This window comes from Neoarius graeffei, chromosome 19, assembly GCF_027579695.1.
Source record: "Neoarius graeffei isolate fNeoGra1 chromosome 19, fNeoGra1.pri, whole genome shotgun sequence".
In the NCBI taxonomy this organism is placed as follows: Eukaryota; Metazoa; Chordata; class Actinopteri; order Siluriformes; family Ariidae; genus Neoarius; species Neoarius graeffei.
The window spans coordinates 60,131,801-60,149,518 of NC_083587.1; the positions used below are offsets into that span (position 1 = coordinate 60,131,801).

The 17,718-nt window shown below is 41.0% G+C and overlaps 1 protein-coding gene across 1 annotated transcript in view; it reads left to right on the plus strand.

Annotated features, from left to right (window-relative positions):
• The window catches only part of eif3ha (eukaryotic translation initiation factor 3, subunit H, a), a 127,983-nt gene that overhangs the window by 77,597 nt on the left and 32,668 nt on the right, over positions 1 to 17,718 (plus strand). The window contains exon 4 of the mRNA XM_060900975.1: positions 14,510 to 14,609. Within this exon, the coding sequence (XP_060756958.1) occupies positions 14,510 to 14,609 (100 nt within the window). The remainder of the gene's footprint in view (positions 1 to 14,509; positions 14,610 to 17,718) is intronic.

Consider the following 17,718-nt stretch of genomic DNA (forward strand, 5'->3'; position numbering starts at 1 on the left):
TCGCATTGATGTCATGCGCAGGGGCGCAGATACGTTTTTTGAACTGGGAGGGACAAAGCTGCCAGCAAACCAACCCCAACTCCGATATGCCTGTCAAACTTGTTGTTAGTAACCATAGCAACCAAGCTCGAGCTCGCAACCTGTGCAGTCTGCGCAGCTCAACCAACCGAATATCAGTCTTTGTTTTGTTTTATGTGAGTTGTTGCAACTATGTATACACTGCTGTGCACCTCAATAAACCGAATGGTAATTAGTCTTTTGATTTTTCCGTGAGGTTTGCCTTATACAAAGACAGCATAGACGTTTTTTCCTCCCTATAAGTGGGGGGGACCGAACGAGGTGAATTTAAATCTGGGTGGGACGAGTCCCCCCCTCTATCTGCGCCCGTGATTATGCGCCATGTTGTTGTAACTTTTTTTGAGAGACCCGCCGCCTACTTCAGCGCAGAATAGTGACGTTTGTGGCTTGTTGATGACGTGTAAGTCGGATGAATGCGACCTGGCGGTTCAGACTGAAGTCGCATATGAAAAGAGCGGATAGGAATCGGAATTAGGACCACATATCCAAACGGCCTGGGTCGGATTTGAAAAAATCGGATCTGTGTCGTTCATATTGTCAATAAAAGATCGGATACAGGTCACATATGGGCGAAAAGATCGGATTTGAGTCACTTCAGCCTGCAGTGTGAACGTAGCCATGAAGTCACGGAAAATAAAAAAAATGATAATACAAAGCACTGATCTTTTATTCGCGGCTATGTGAAACATAAATGTAGGCAAGATCTTTTTAATTATGAACTTCAGCACTCCGAACATTTAATTGTTCTCGACTTCTTAATTTTTTATTTATTTATTTTTTTAAATCCGTGACACGAGATCGATAACCAATCTGTAATATACCAAGCTGTCCGTGACCAATCCGTAAATTATTACCATCCATGATGCATCCGGATTAAAATCCGTAACCGCTCCGTATTTTGTATCCTTTTTTTTTTTTGCAGTACGACCCGGAATTACGTGCTACTACTTGGAAAAACTTCCATGACACTTCCTAAGTTGCATGCGTTTATTTCCCGGAGTGTCAGGACGGAGTGATATTCATGGATTAAAGTTTTCCGTCGTGTGACGGATTTCCGTCAACTGAACTCTCCCAAGGCCAAATGTGCGGTCGGTGCTGATCCGAGGAGAATTAAAATGCCGGGTGGTTGGGTAGAGATTGGGTTATAATACTGATGTGTTGCAACACCATCAACTATCAGCAGGGTTTATTTAACTTTTTTGTTTCTGAGCCATGCTTTGTGTCGTTCATTTCCTATGTTTGATCATGTTTAAACGTTCGCATGCTTGTGTCTGACCATTTCTGTTTTGTATTAAATTAAATCTCGCCAAAATGACTTAGTTCAAACCTGGACATACAGAAATAGAGCATGTTAAAAAAAAACCAAAAAATAAACCCCGGAAAGCCCGCTCCTCTCCTTCAGCCAGACTTGAAGACCCGACGGTGCAATGCTTGCAGACTGTCAGAAGTAATTAGACCTAAATTTATAGCTAACAAATCAGCAGACGCCCCAACAATTATTATTTTCGTTAGGCCAGTGTGTAAGGTATGTTAGAACCATGCCTTATAGCCTACGTTATATCACAATTTAAAGGACGTTTGAGGAGTTGGAGGCTGCGAGCGCAATGATGTTCCGACATGTGCTAAACTTTATTCCCTGAAAATCATACACCAGCGTTCAAAGCCCCAAACAGTCAAAATGTCTCGAAGACTACGGTTAAATAATAATCATAGCCTACTAAGTTAAATTACGTCAAAACATCTGTTTCTGGCCGATGAAATGATGGAGGAAAATGAGAACGAACGCAAAGTAGATAGCAGCCAACTTCACGCGATCTTTTAGGTAACTTAACACTCGTGTTGGCCACAATATTTCTCTTAATAAAATCTTGAATTGTTTTTGAAGTCGTATTCAACACAAAGTAAGGTCAAACCCCAATTTTAATTTAAGCGAAGATCCAAACTTTTTTTTCTATATTAACGTCGAGCACAGAGGAGCATGTCATTCTGCTTTCGGTTTCGGCAGCATGGATGCGCTTTACATGAAAGAAGGCACTGATGTGTCTGCCATCGATAAAGGTGTAAAAAACAAGTGGAGGTGGGCTTGGCTGTACGAAATAGGTGAAAACGGAAAGCCATTTAGTTCATGGTGCAAAAAACTAAACATTCCAGGCGCTTGCATTTGTGTGGTTTGCCAAAAAAAATAATATACGGAAGCAATGGGAAGAAAGTGCAGTAAATTGAATATATTAATCCATTAATTAATTGATAATAAAGTTATCAGTTCTAAGTTAACCATTCTCAGAATTTCATCGAAATCCACCCATAACACACACACCCCCGTAGAATTTCATCGAAATCCACCCATAACACCCCCCCGTAGTTGTGGTGTTTTTGCTCCAGACTGGAACTAAATCCGGGCTAAACTAAAACTACACGGGTAGTGAAAAAGGGTCAAATTGCATTTCAAGATTTTATTCAGCCACAGGGACGTCTGATGGGTTTTTCCCCCTCGATCCCACATAAATAGCCATTTTTGATCCAGCACATCAAGCTCCTTTTTAACATTTTAACAGTCGTGTATTAATATTTAATTTTATTCCAAATTGCTTAAGGTTTCACACTTTCTGTCGAGTTCATTAGGCAGGAGTGGCGTGTTCAGGCCTTGAGGGACGTTCGGTCCTGTTTTGTTAATCTCGCAGTCTTTTCCGGAGAGGAAGCCACTGCGTGAGTGATGCAGTTCATCACAACACATTTAAAATGCATCAATAATGCAGCCTGTTATATTAAAGGACCAAACAAACGAGCCTTTCGGCGTGCAGTGTGGAAGAATGAAAGGACGGGTGTTAGCGCGCTGTCGAGGTTGTTTCGTACACGTCGGGTGGATTTCTGACGCAGGGGGTTTTTGTTTTTTAAAATCCGTCTCTTGGATGAGTGGCAAAGCTGATAAAGTCTTTTGAAAACGCTGACGACGGAATTAATTCCGCACAACCCGGTTACTGAAGCTGTGGTTAAGCTGCCCTTTGTGCCACCCCATGGCAGTCTCTATAACCCTTCTCAAGCGGGAGAAAAGCCTTTACTGCTTGACCTTTATTTCACACAATCAAGACTGGAGTGTCAAACATGACTTAAACTCGCTCATCACTCACTCGTTCACTAATCCCGACTCGCTATATAGGGAATTACTAGATAGAGGACTACACAGTGAGCCGATTGGTAAAATGAAAAAACGTTTTCGGATGCTACTCCGTCGCGCTGGTATTCACGTCGTTACTGTCGCACGATTAAAAAGTGCCGGATCAGTCGGCTGGAGGGTTTTCATTCAAAATAATAAACGTGTGTGTTTTTGTGATAAATCCGTATTATACTGAGCGCATTTCCCACATTAATCAATACAAAGTAGCTGCATCTTTCAGTTCTTTAAATCAAGGCTGAATCCTTTCTTTCTTCTTTGCCGCTGCCTTTTATTAAATCACATTTGAGACTTTTAATTTGATTTCTTTCAGTGCGACCGCAATGCATGATGGGATATATTGCTTTGGTTAGTGACCATCGGTTGTACACTGCTTTTCGTGATGCATCGTGGGATACTTTGAGTGCACTATATAGGGTGCAAATAATCCTCACTAAGGTTTCGGACAGCGCTACAAAATGGCGTCCTCACTATATACTGCCCTATAGACCCCTTCGCATGTTTGGAAACAAACCGACCGTTGCCAGGATGCGCGCGCAGCCTGGACTCAGAAACAATGGCGCTGCCCATAGACCGGCATTATGAGCTGTTAGATTATGCAAAACAATTGTCGTTACAAGATCGAGAATGCTACATAAATAAGTTAACTCTAACAAGTGGACATCGCTTGCCGGATCCTCATTTAATTAAAGAGTGGACGGACGATGTTAGTAAGTTCCCTGGTATACAATGGCCAGATATATACTCGTACCTTATTGACAAGACTTCAGTGTACACCCACGAAAACAGGGTTCCCGCGGGGTTTTAAAAGGTAGTTAATTAAAATAGGCTAAATTATGGCCAGTAAAAGGTAGTAAACGTAATCTGACGTGGTAGTAAATTTTTTTGACCCCCGTCCAACTGGGCCTGTGTGTTTTCTAATTCGTTTAATTAACCTGCATGCCATAATATTCATAAATTACTACATTTGGGCGAATTTATTTTTATGTATCGAGGAGGACCGCAGTGAGGAGTTGGTGGCGCATGCGCATTGAATTCCAATAACGGTCGAATCCAGTATAAATTTATACCAGAGATTGTTTAGTACGAGACTGACTTTGTTTATACGGCTCTAGTCGAATCTATCTGTTGACCCGACTGGCGACATCTGCACGAGAATTAAACAATGGGGAAATGCAAATTTTCAGACCTCTGGCTGGAGGAACCTGATTTTAAAGACTGGCTAAAGGCGGTAGATGGCAGTCGGCGAGAGGCGTTCTGCATAGTGTGCAAGGTGCGTTGTGTGGGTGTGCGTGTGCCTGGTGCGTTGTGGGTGTGTGTGGGTTCGTGTTTGCCATTTGACCTGATCTAAATGTAATGAGTTGATGTACCTAAGCACATAAGATTTTTTGTGCAAATCTGTTCACCTGTTCAAAAGATTATTCCACAAACAAAAGGTTGGCCATCTTGAAAGTGTTGGCCGACAAAATGTAATCAGATCTTGTACCTAATGTGAAGTGTTGACACACAAGGTTTAGTGCAAATCTGTGTACCCGTTAAGAGGTTATGGGCCACAGTTTCACAGTTCAATAAAATTATAAATATGTGGAAGTTTGTTTTCTTTTATGCAAATATGCATTACTCCATGTGTAGCCCTAGCAATGGGAGGTTCTATTATGCGTCCAAAGGGAAAGAGTTACACTACCGGTACGTTCAGATTTTCTTTCTATCTTGTCTCATCAAGCCAACTCTTTGGGTAGAGTTGTCACTAACTTATATGTAGCACATTCACTTGGACTAACACATACACTCAAAGATTACCTTGTTAAATTGTGAGAATGTCCAAATCCAAATTGTCGCTGTGGTAGTAAAAAAAAAATTGTGAAGGTAGTAAATTCAACATAAAATATCTGTAGGAACCCTGGAAAAACTTCGTGCCTACAAGTCTTTAGACGCATATGATTATGTTATGTGCGGGCATGTACAACTTGATTAACAATGGGACATTCATATTCATTTTGTCTTAATCAAATTATGCCAGTGATGTGATGGCAATGCGGCTTTAGCTGCAACAGCAAATACCAACACTAAACAGCAATCTGCAGGAGGTGATTGCATGAAAGGAATGATAGTGTAAAGAGTGCAGCTAAGAGAAATCAGAGCTGCGTAAAAAGCGAGAGGCAGAGAGCAGAAATGAAACTGAACGGGGCGGGAGCTAGGTTAGAGCAGTCAGCGTAAGTTGGCATTTAGAGCGAGGGCACACAATTTTACCTTTCCATCCTTGCTTTAAAATTGTGATTTTCGGCGTACACAAATAATGATGGCACAAAATCTGGACTGCTTGAGTCAAGCGAGACCTCTCCTACAAACCAAATTGCATGCAAAGCTAAGTTACCATGCTAACAATATTCATTACATTGTGTAACTATGACCAGCTAATCAGACAAACGTTACCAAAGTATTTTGCTACATCAATAAACGAAGACTAGAAAGAATAAAAAAGAAAAAATTAATAAATAGCCTGATCTTACCTGTGATGAAGTGGGCGCTGCAAACCCGCGCATTTTTGATGGTGCTTTCATCCCAGTCTACACGTTTGATGGGTTGTAGTCATAGACGTCGGCGATTTTTTTTTTTTTTTGGAATGGGTGAGATCCTGCTGGAATTCTGAACATTTTAACCCCATCACTGCTACGATTCTGACACCCGACAACACAACAACTAGGCATTTGAGTCTTTTTTGGGTCCACATTTTTATGCCTCCGCCACCTTAAGGTGCAGGAGGCATTATGTTTTCGGGTTGTCCGTCCGTCTGTCTGTGCGTGCATCCCGAAACCTTGTGAACACGATGTCTCAAAGGCTAATGAAAGGAATTTCACCAAACTTTCACCATTTGTGCGCTTTGGGACAAACATGAACTGATTTAGCCTAGATTTTGAGGTTAAAAGGTCACAGGTCAAGATTACTGTGAGGTCAAATGTCCATCCCTAAACTTTGTGAACACGATATCTCAAAGACTAATGAAAGGAATTTCACCAAACTTTCACCATTTGTGCACTTTGGGACAAACATGAACTGATTAGATTTTGAGATCAAAAGGTCTAAGGTCAAGGTCACGGTGAGGTCAAATGTCTGTCCAAAAACCTTGTGAACACAATATCGCCAAAGCACATGAAAGGAATTTCATCAAACTTTCACCGTTTGTGCATTTGGGGACAAAGATAAACTGATTACATTTTGAGGTTAAAAGGTCCCAGGTCAAGATTACTGTGAGGTCCAATGTCCATCCCCAAATCACAACTTAATAAGGCGTGTAGTCTACCGGGCAGAGGCATCCCCATCGATGCCGTTGGCGTCGAGTTCTATCTAGTTTTTTTATTTTTATTTTTTAATATAAACACCATGGCATGCTTGAATTCTCAGATCTGACTGGGCAGGAGCAGCTTGGACAGTAGTGCTGGCTGTACTTTATCACTGGTTTGTTTTTGTTCGAATACGTTATAGTTACGGCGGCACGGTGGTGTAGTGGTTAGCGCTGTCGCCTCACAGCAAGAAGGTCCTGGGTTCGAGCCCCGGGGCCGGCGAGGGCCTTTCTGTGTGGAGTTTGCATGTTCTCCCCGTGTCCGCGTGGGTTTCCTCCGGGTGCTCCGGTTTCCCCCACAGTCCAAAGACATGCAGGTTAGGTTAACTGGTGACTCTAAATTGACCATAGGTGTGAATGTGAGTGTGAATGGTTGTCTGTGTCTATGTGTAAGCCCTGTGATGACCTGGCGACTTGTCCAGGGTGTACCCCGCCTCTCGCCCATAGTCAGCTGGGATAGGCACCAGCTTGCCTGCGACCCTGTAGAAGGATAAAGCGGCTAGAGATAATGAGATGAGATGAGACGTTATAGTTACTCCGTTGGGAATTGAAGAGCAAATCTGCTACGTAATCCAAGAGTGATGATGATAAACATCAAAAATGGTGTTAAATTTAACCTGTGATCTCGTAAAGAGCTGTTTGTTTAGTTATGTAACTTTGAGAGAAGGAGTCTCCAGTGTCGGTGACATGAGGATGTGAAGAGATGAACCGCTTCAAGAACCCTGAATAGAAATCTACAGGGAAAAGTCCGTAACACTAAACATGGAGGGCGCATGCACATGTCCTGCCCCTTTCTCCAAAAAAAACCAATCATCTGTCAAACCAGGAGGCAGCAGCAGCAGTGGTTCCGATGGAGGTGGTGGCTATGGAGGCAGGTCTGGAGGAAGGAGGTTCTAATAGTTGTAGATGACCGAACCAAAGGATGGGTTTCTTTATTCCATGTGGAGATTTGTTCCAGTGCACAGAGCTGATGATTTTGTTTCAGGTTGAGGACCAAATGTCTGCTGCTGGATGGTGTTTTGAATTTTTTTTAACATGATTTTTATCTTTTAATTTTTAAATGTATTAAGCCAATCATGTTGTTACACTGATGCAAGTGCGTAGTTGTGTGTGTGCGTAGTAGGTAGGTGGATAAAGATTCATCCAATTCATGATTCGATTCAATTTGAGTCACAATTCAATTCATATCGTGAATTTGATTTTCCTACGATGTTTTTGAAAAAAAATTTAAAAGAATTTTATTTAATAATAATAAACTAGCAATATCATAAACTGACGTTTTGATGTCGGTGACATCACAGTAAAATAGTGTTTAAGTCAGTTCAAGTTTTTATAAAGTCCCAAGAGAATGCATTAAAAAAAATTTTTTTCCTAAAATAAAATTTTATTCCCCGAAAAAGCACCATTTTTATTTTCCTATTCTTTATCAATTTAAATATTTTGTTGAATTTAAAAAAAGTATATTTCATCATTTTTAATCATAAGCAATAATTACCCACGTGTAAATGTTAGAGTAAAATATAATAACCTATTAACTAAAATATTCCTTTTATTACAAATGAAAAGTCAATAGGCCTTTTTTTAAAAAACTTTTCATGAATATTTATACAACCTCCATTTGCTTGTTTTTTTATCTTTAAGCAGTCTGTAAAAAAAAATATAGCTCAGATTTCTTCTTAAAATCCCCCCCCTTTTTTTTTTTTTTGTAGCATTAGACCTGTGTTACTTCAGCCTACGATGAAGTCGCATGTATTCCCCCTATTGTACGTTATTGATTGTGCTCTCTGCTGTCCAAACAGTGCGATTACAGCAAGGAAATACTAAGAGATTATGCAGCCTGATAATAAGTGTGATTTTCATTTTATTTTTTAATCTATTCAAATCGGAATAAATTTGTATCACGATTTTTCATCACACAATATATTGTTACATGCCAAGTATTAGAAGTATAGCAAACCTTGTTGCAGCCTTGTGCATGTGAAGTAGATGCAGTGTTTCCCACAGACCAGGAAGCAATTTGTGGTGCTCCACTGTGCCGATGAGGGAATCGTGTGCAGTGGTGTCGTGGCGGTCGGTGGAGTCGGTCATTGGGGTGTATGCAAAGTGTTTACAGCGGGCGGTGTTCAAACACACAGTATTTTTCTTCAGAGTCACCGGCTGGGACTATTTTAAAGCTACAAGAAGCATTTGAGATTATTCAGTTCAATCTAAATTATTTTAAGTTCTTTAAGAGAAGACAGCTAAAACAATTTTTCCCAGAACCCTGCCTGGTTTCATTCCTCGACCCAACTTTACATTACAGGGCAGGCCATTAGTTTGCTGGGCTTGATGTTGGTGGAAAACCTGTCCTTTTAAATTTATGAAAATTACTCACCAAAATTGAAGTTAAAGTTTAGTTTTTACTAGAGATGCACCGATTGCAATTTTCTGGGCCGATTCCGATTTTCCATGGAGTGTGACCTGCCGATACCGATTTTGGCCGATTCCGATTTTCATTTTTTCAAACCACTTCACAGCACACACACAGACTATTTTCTTTTTATCTTTTCTTTAATAGAACATTCTGCCAGATTTTCAGTAATAAATTTTCAACACCTCAAAGGTTGAAAACAAACAAAAAGACATCGTTCTTTGTAAAATCTTTCTTCATGTTTGGTATTAACATATTAATTCCTGAAATAGGAAATTCACACACACCATTTTTATCTTTTCCCATCCAATATCTGGCACAAAAACAACTTCCCCCTCATATATTATTTGCCTGCTGCTATGGAACACACTTTCATAAGCCTGTTTAGATCTGAAAACTTAGGCCTTATGGAACAACCCATTTCTTCATTCAGTATCAAAATACAAAAATAATTTCCAGTCATACTTATCCCATAGCCATTCTATCATCTTTGTCAAATGTGTATTTGTAGAGTAATTTCCAATGGAATCAAGTGCAGCCAAGGTCATAAAACAAACACAGACATTTTTTTTCTTTCTCTCTTTGTACAAATCTAACTAGATGTTTGGTAATAGGCTAACGTATTAATTCCTGTAATGGGAAATTCACACAACCACAAACATTTTCTTCTTTTCACATCCAATATCTGGCACAAAAAAAATTCACTATATTTGGATGTATAATATATCCAAATATAGTGAAATTTTTTTTTTTTGGTTAACGGCGCACGTGCCGGGGCTCGTTAGGCGCGCAGGACTGACACTGTTCTGCGCAAGCGCAACACAATCAGACTAGAAAGCATGTTCAAGCTGCCAGTGTAGCTGCAGTCTTTAGTTGCGAATTACGAGTATTTCCTCTTTCATCTCTATGTGATGCACAAGTTTTGATCGGCAGAAAATCGGCATATTTTAATTTTGCCCGGCCGGTCGCCGGTCATGGCCGATCACATGAAAATCGGCCGATTCCGATTAGCAGCCGGTCAATCGGTGCATCTCTGGTTTTGACCTTAGTTTTTTGCCTTTTTGGTGGCAATCTTTCAATCATTCTTTAGTTGACATTCAAGGAATAAATTGCAAAAAACAAGCTGGAGGTTTTTATTTTAAATATTGAACTCAACACTTACCTCAACCAATACTAAAATGAAATGAATAGTATAATGTAACAAAATAATAATAAAATAAAATATCATAATTAGATGTTAGAAACCACTTAAGGTAACACCAAGGCAACTAACAATAATGAAAAAGCATTACCCTAATTGGTGCAAAGCCTGCATGCCCTATCAGAACATTTAATTCTGCGTGGCTTCCTGAAAAAAAAAAAAACCTCAAGTGCCCTATCATAAGGGAAGTCATTGCTGAAGCGGGATAAACGGGATAATGCAATAAGGCCGGTTCCTCGCGTCAAGCTGCTACTGTATGCATTAAAATTGGTTTATAGCCTGACTCAGGGATGTCCGTTTCCTGTAAGCCAAGAAGGCTATGATAAAGCTCATCACGAGCATGACGTAGGCTAACTTTTAAAATACGGGGTCGGAAGGCGAATCGGGAAGGCTGCGTTATTTTTAATTAGCCTAAGGCAGATTCTACCATAACAGAGGCCAGTTAAGTCCCATCTCCTTAAATTGCTGAATTGATTATTTTGATCATTCTATTAAGTTTTTCTAGTAGCATTTGGGGTCTTGGAGATTCACAGTACATTTTAGGACAGTAGTCCTGGTAACTAATTAATAAAAGCCTGACATGACAGACATGCTAAATGACAATAGAAACACATCGGTTTCTATCGTCAAAACCTGACAGACAAACTAACGTCTACCATCATATTCTGACAGACACTCTAGATGACAATAGCAACAAAACTGTTTCTTACATTATTAATCTGACAAATTTAGTAATGATATTAAATACCTCATCACTAGAACCAAATAATAAAATAAAATATTGAAATAAAAAAATATAAAATTTATTTTCAAAATTTAAATATCAACAATAATTGTCAGAACAGTGACGATAGACACGACCGTGTCACTTTCGCGGGGAAATAACACATTGAAATGGCCTGTCGGCTGAAAGGGTTGCAAGCGGCTCCGATTTATCTCAACTTACGATATTTTTCTTCCAGGAAATTTTAAATATGAATGCACAAATACATTCTCAATGTTTCTATCGTCAAAAATTTCTATTGTCAGGATAGCTGACTGAAAATCTTACCTTGATTTATTTGATGAAATCTAGCTGTCAGAACTCCAAGTCTTGCCCGGAAGTAAATGTCTGCCGTCACAAAAATCACGTGCAGTAGAATTTCCTCTTTGCGTCGGTCAACATGTGCGTGGTGAGGGCTTGAATTTTGCTATCGTCAGGTGCATTTGACTGACAGACTGACGATAGCATTTTTTAAAAATAACTGTGGGCTTCTCACGTGAACGAAATAGTTTTTTCGCTGTTAATTTATTTCAACTCTATCTGTTGACACCCAAAAATGATAAAGCCTGCTTCCACACGATAACTACCAAAGATCCAGAATGGCCGAGTCTATCGTCAGGTCATCTGACAGAAATTCACTGACGATAGCAACAGGGATAATGAAAGGGATTTTTAAAATGGGAGTTATGTCTGTCAGATATGTCAAAGAAATAGAACTTTATTCTTTAAAAATCTTTTATTGATATACTCGGTGTATTTTTAAATGACGTGCTGTTTTAGAAGACCAAATACCATATTTTCAATCTTGAAAATATTACCTCACTGAAAAAAGGACAAGAAAAATTTCTTATTTTGTGGGCAAGTGGTTAATGGATCCAGTTACGGTAGAATCTGCCCTAACAGGCCTACTTGCAGTCCGGGTATATGCGCACTGGCAGGCCTGTGTACACGTCTCTCTCTCTCTCTCTCTCTCTCTCTCTCTCTCTCTCTCTCTCTCTCTGTGTCTGTCTGTCTGTCTCTGTGTGTGGGTGTGCGCGCGCGCGTGAACGAGAAGAAAGAGCACTATGGATGAACGGAACGATACGCAATGGAATTTTTTTTTTTCTTCAAAATTGCGAGTCTGGTTGTGTGGCGATAGGAATCCATTGTGTGGCGCTGCGCAACACAATGGTCTATGTATGGGAAACCCTGAGATGTATTTTTTTTTTTTTTTTTATAAACCTTGTGGGAACTTTTGTCTGGTGATTCTATACATGCGATTTTTATGTCCCAGTAGCCATTGAAAGTGCAGTTATGGCTCTTCCACTTTCATTTCGACAGAGGCCTGATCTTGAGAATCCAAAATAACCGCCCAGGGACGTTACCAAGATGGCTGCCGAGTGGTGCTACTTGCCTATAGACCCTTTTCAGTCACGTGAGCTTCGTAAACGCGACCACCATTTTGGACATGTAGTGGACTTCGGCTCGAATCAGTTTGAATGTGAGGAAGGCGACAAACGAAAAACATAAAAGAAAAAGGAGCGAGATGCAGAAAACACCTTCACTATCCAGCGACGTAGGGCATTTACAGGGCGAGCAGAGGGAGAGGTATTTGCAAAAATTGAGGTTAGCAGGCTTAGAGAACGACGTTTACCTGCTTCCACCAGGATTGTTCACTGACGTATGCTCCGGCTTGCTCCCCCTCAAATTAAGCAGCGCGCTCCGGCTTCCAGAGCGCGCTGCTTAATTTGAGGGGGAGCAAGCCGGAGCGCACTCCGGAACCTCGGCCGGAGCACTCCGGGAGCAAGCCGGAGCGCGCTGCTTAATTTGAGGGGGAGCAAGCCGGAGCGCGCTCCGGAACCTCGGCCGGAGCACTCCGGGAGCAAGCCAGAGCGCGCTGCTTAATTTGAGGGGGAGCAAGCCGGAGCGCGCTCCGGAACCTCGGCCGGAGCACTCCGGGAGCAAGCCGGAGCGCGCTGCTTAATTTGAGGGGGAGCAAGCCGGAGCACGCTCTGGAACCTCGGCCGGAGCACTCCGGGAGCAAGCCGGAGCGCGCTGCTTAATTTGAGGGGGAGCAAGCCGGAGCGCGCTCCGGAACCTCGGCCGGAGCACTCCGGGAGCAAGCCGGAGCGCGCTGCTTAATTTGAGGGGGAGCAAGCCGGAGCGCGCTGCTTAATTTGAGGGGGAGCAAGCCGAAGCGCGCTCCGGAACCTCGGACGTTGGCTCCGGCAGCTATTTACACTGGATCCAGTGTAAATAGCTGCCGGATCATAATTACAGTAAACTAGTAAATACAGTAAAGGAAAAACTTGAGACTGAAAGGTTTTAACAGTCATCCAAATGACTGAACGTAAACATTGCTACAGTAACATATGTTGTTGACATTAGCTAGTCAACAATAGCTACTACAGAAGAACAAAGAGGTTACAATGGGTTATTTTAGCCTATTTGGTTACACACTCGCCGCCACAGAATGTTAACAGCAATGTAATGCCTTTTCTGGCTAATTTTATTCGTCTTACCTCCAACAAAGTGGTCACGACACAAGCGTTGGTATGCAGAGGGCTGCCAGTCTTTCCTGTTAATGGCCGCTATCCATCTTCTCCGTCGGGATCCGATAAAATGATAACCCTTGCCTTGTTTGTTGATGGTTACTACATCCAGGTGCACAACAATATAGTGGCATGATGGAAGTCTTGCTGAAAGTAAAAACTTTCTTTGCTGCCGTTCCTCAGTGTTGGCTGTGGTAAACTACTGGTAGTACATGTCCAAAATGGCTGCCGTGTTTGTCATGACATCACGTGAAAAGGGTCCATAAGGACTTTGGTAACAATGAGCAGGAAAATCTTCAGGAGAGGACTTTGCACTTTATGGTTTCTTTGTAAAATGACCTTTTTTTTCCCCTCTCTCTTTCTTAACTTCAGGAAAGGAAAAAGAATCTGTTGAGGGCATGGCTGTGTACAGCTGTTCTAGGAAAATAATATATTTCTTGTTCGTAACCTCAACTGTGACGATAAAGGAGTTAAAAAAAAAATCTTGGGCAAATATCTTGTAAAAGAGGAATAAAACTCTTCAGGACTTACAGGAAAGTAATCATGTTTCGACGTGGTAGCAGAAACTCCACTTCATCACACCATCCCGTTGTTCATTATTTTCCTATCACAGCATGCCACCAAGTGTTTTATTCCTTACATCCTAGCCAGCGAGCAGCGATTGAGGTGTTCTGGTTTCCAGGAGAGTTCATAACCGAGTATCATGAGCAAGGCAGTGTGTGATGCACTTTCTTTTTTTTTTTTTTCCCCTATTGCAAGCTGTTTTTATTGATTTTAGAAAAGGAACCTTGCGATTACAGTCCGAGTAAATGTCTGCTCGCGAAGAGTGTTTCGAAAGACTGTTGTGAATTTATTTCACTGCCTTGCAGGCACCATGTAGTTGTTTACAGCAGGTTGCTTGCTGGGTTTAGAGGCATGTGAAGACCTTCGGGTCGAGAGTTAGAGAGTCGGAGGGTGGTGTAATGGCTGCTGTTGCAGAAAGGGCTTTACTCTGTAATGTCTTCTGTTTCGTAGATCCTATCAAAACAGCACACGGCTCTCTGTCCCTCAAAGCCTACCGGTTGACGTCGAGACTGATGGAGATCTGTAAGGAGAAAGACTTTTCTCCAGAAGGGTAGGGCTGTCTCTCACACACAGTTATTTCCAATACGATCCTTTAAGACAAGACACGACATGCAGAAATGACGTTTTGATCGTGTCACTTTTTATTTTTTAAGTGTAAATTGCATACTCCGAGTTTCTGTACTCGTGTCCACTGTGATATCTGAAACTTTTTGAAGAAGGCTTTAAGCTCCGCCCACTTGCCACAATCGTCATGTCGTACCGTATAATCCCCAAAAAGCTTCACCAGTATACATCAGTGCATGGGTCATTATGATGTGTTGTCATGAAGAAAGTGTTTATATCATGACGACCCGTACATTGACGTGTATATCATAATGACACGCAATTGTCACGACGTGTGTGTATATCATAATGACACGTATGTTCTCATGATGAAATGTCATTATAATATTCTTCATGACAATATGTGCATCATAATGAATATACAGGGCAACATGCGTGTCATTATGATATGCACACCGTGTTGACGTCATAATGACGCATATATCATGAAGAATGTGTCCATCGACGCATGTTGACGTGAAAATCAGAACACATACAGCGGATATAAAAAGTGTACACACCCCGTTAAAATGATCGGTTTTTCTGATGTAAAAAAAAAAATGAGACCACGATAAATAATTTCAAAACTTTTCCCACATTTTAATGCGACCTATAACCTGTGCAATTCAATTGAAAAACAAACAAATCTGTTCGGGGGGAAACATAAAGTGTACAATAAGCCGGTTTTGATTTAACTACAGCATTCAGTCTTTTTGGGTTGGAGTCTATCAGCCTGCCACATCTCGACTTGGCAATATTTGCCCACTCTTCCTTGCAAAAGCGCTCCAAATCTGTCAGATCGCGAGGGCGTGTCTTGTGCACAGCCCTCTTCAGGTCAGATTTTCAATTGGATTTAGGTCTGGGCTCTGGCTGGGCCGTTCCAAAACTTTTTTGAGGTCGTTGTCGTGCTGAAAGATGAAATTCCTCTCGTTTTCAGCTTTCTAGCAGACACCTGAAGGTTTTGGGCCAAAACTGACGGGTATTTAGAACTGTTCATAATTCCCTCCACCTTGACTAAAGCCCCTGTTCCAGCTGAAGAAAAACAACCCCACAACATGATGCTGCCACCACCATGCTTCACCATGGATATGGGGTTCTTTTGGTGATGTGCGGTGTTGTTTTTGCACCAAACATACCTTTTGGAATTGCGGCCAAAAAGTTCAACCTTGGTTTCATCAGACCGTAACCCATTTCCCCACATGCTTTTGGGAGAGTTGATTTTTTTTTTTTTTTTGCAAAATTTATCCGGGCCTGGATGTTTTTCTTTGACCCTACCTCATAGTCCAGACATATGGAGAATATGGGAGATTGTTGTCACATGTAGTACACACCCAGTACTTGCCAGAAATTCCTGCAGCTCCTTCAGTGTTACTGTAGGCCTCTCGGCAGCCTCTCTGACCAGTTTTCCAGTTTTCGTCTCGTCTTTTCATCAATTTCAGAGGGACGTCCAGTTCTCTGTAATGTCACTGTTGTCCCATATTTTCTCCACTTCTTGATGACTGTCTTCACTGTGCTCCATGGTATATCTAATGCCGTGGAAATGTTTTTGTACCCTTCTCCTGACTGATACCTTTCAACAATGAAATCCCTTTGATGCTTTGTAAGCTCTCTGTGAACCCTGGCTTTTGCTGGAGGATGCAACTGAGAGTCATTTTAATTGATGGCGGGTGTGAACCCAAAAAGACTGAATGTTGTAATTAAATCAAAAGGTGCTTCAGCAAAGTATTAGTTTAAAGTGCCATTCCACCATTGGATGTATTCTTTGGCATAAAATACAATATATTTTGACAACATATATAAATGGTATCACTAGATAGAGAAATCTTTTAGTTTCAAAATGATCATTTTTTGACAACAAGTATATTAATTTTGCGACCAAAGTCACGTACCCTTTTAATTTCCGCGCGTGATGTCATCTGCAGGTTCCCCTTCTTGTGTACCATGTGACGTGGCGCACATATCAGCAATGGCGGATAGAACGCGATAAAAATAATACCAATAAATCTAGCTAACTGAAAGATTAACTCGAAATTTTTCGCAATTTTTTTGGCCCCCATATATGAGGAGAAATGACTCTCTCACTTTGGGGGCTTCCTGGTCTAAAAATAGACCGACACGTGGTACACAAGAAGGGGAACCTGCCGATGACATCACGTTTCACTACCGCGCAGAAATTAAAAGGGTAGGTGACTTTGGTCGCAAAATTAATATACTTGTCGTTGTCAAAAAATTATGTTTGATTTATCATTTTGAAGCTAAAAGATTTCTCTGTCTAGTCATGTTGTCATAAAATATATTGTATTTTATGCCAAAGAATACATCCAATGGTGGAATGGCACTTTAAGGGTGTGCACACTTATGCAACCTGCTTATTGTACGTTCCCCCCCCGAACAGATTTGTTTGTCTTTCAATTGAATTGTCCAGATTATAGGTCGTGTTAAAGGTGGGAAAAGTTTTGAAAGTGTTTATCGTGATCTCATTTTTTTTTACATCAGAAAAACCGATCATTTTAACGGGGTGTGTAGACTTTTTTTAATAAATATCCACTGTCGTCATGAAGTCTGTACATCATGATGACACGTTGACATGTATGTCATAATGATGTATATATTGTCATGAAAAGTGTGTGTGTGTGTGTATCATGGCAACACATTGACATGAAGAAAGTGTATATATCATAATGACATACATTTATGTGCATCAGAATGACACGTTGATCTGAAAGAAGTGTCGTTATGATACACATCATAATCACCTCCAGTATGCGTTGACGTGTATCAGAATGACACACACTTCTTTCGTGTCACTGTCATTATGATGTGCGCACTTTCTTCGTGTCGGTGTGTTGTCATGTTATACACCAGCACGATTGTATGATGTACGATGCATGTTTTCTTCATGACGATGTATAGAGGATGTTACACGGTCGCATGAAGATATGAAGTTTATCTTTGAGTGGTGAACACATTTTCGTGTTTAAAAAACCGTCCTGTCTCATCGTGCTGTAAGAATGAGTGTAACAGTCACGCACTGTGCATGCGCATACACGTGTTCG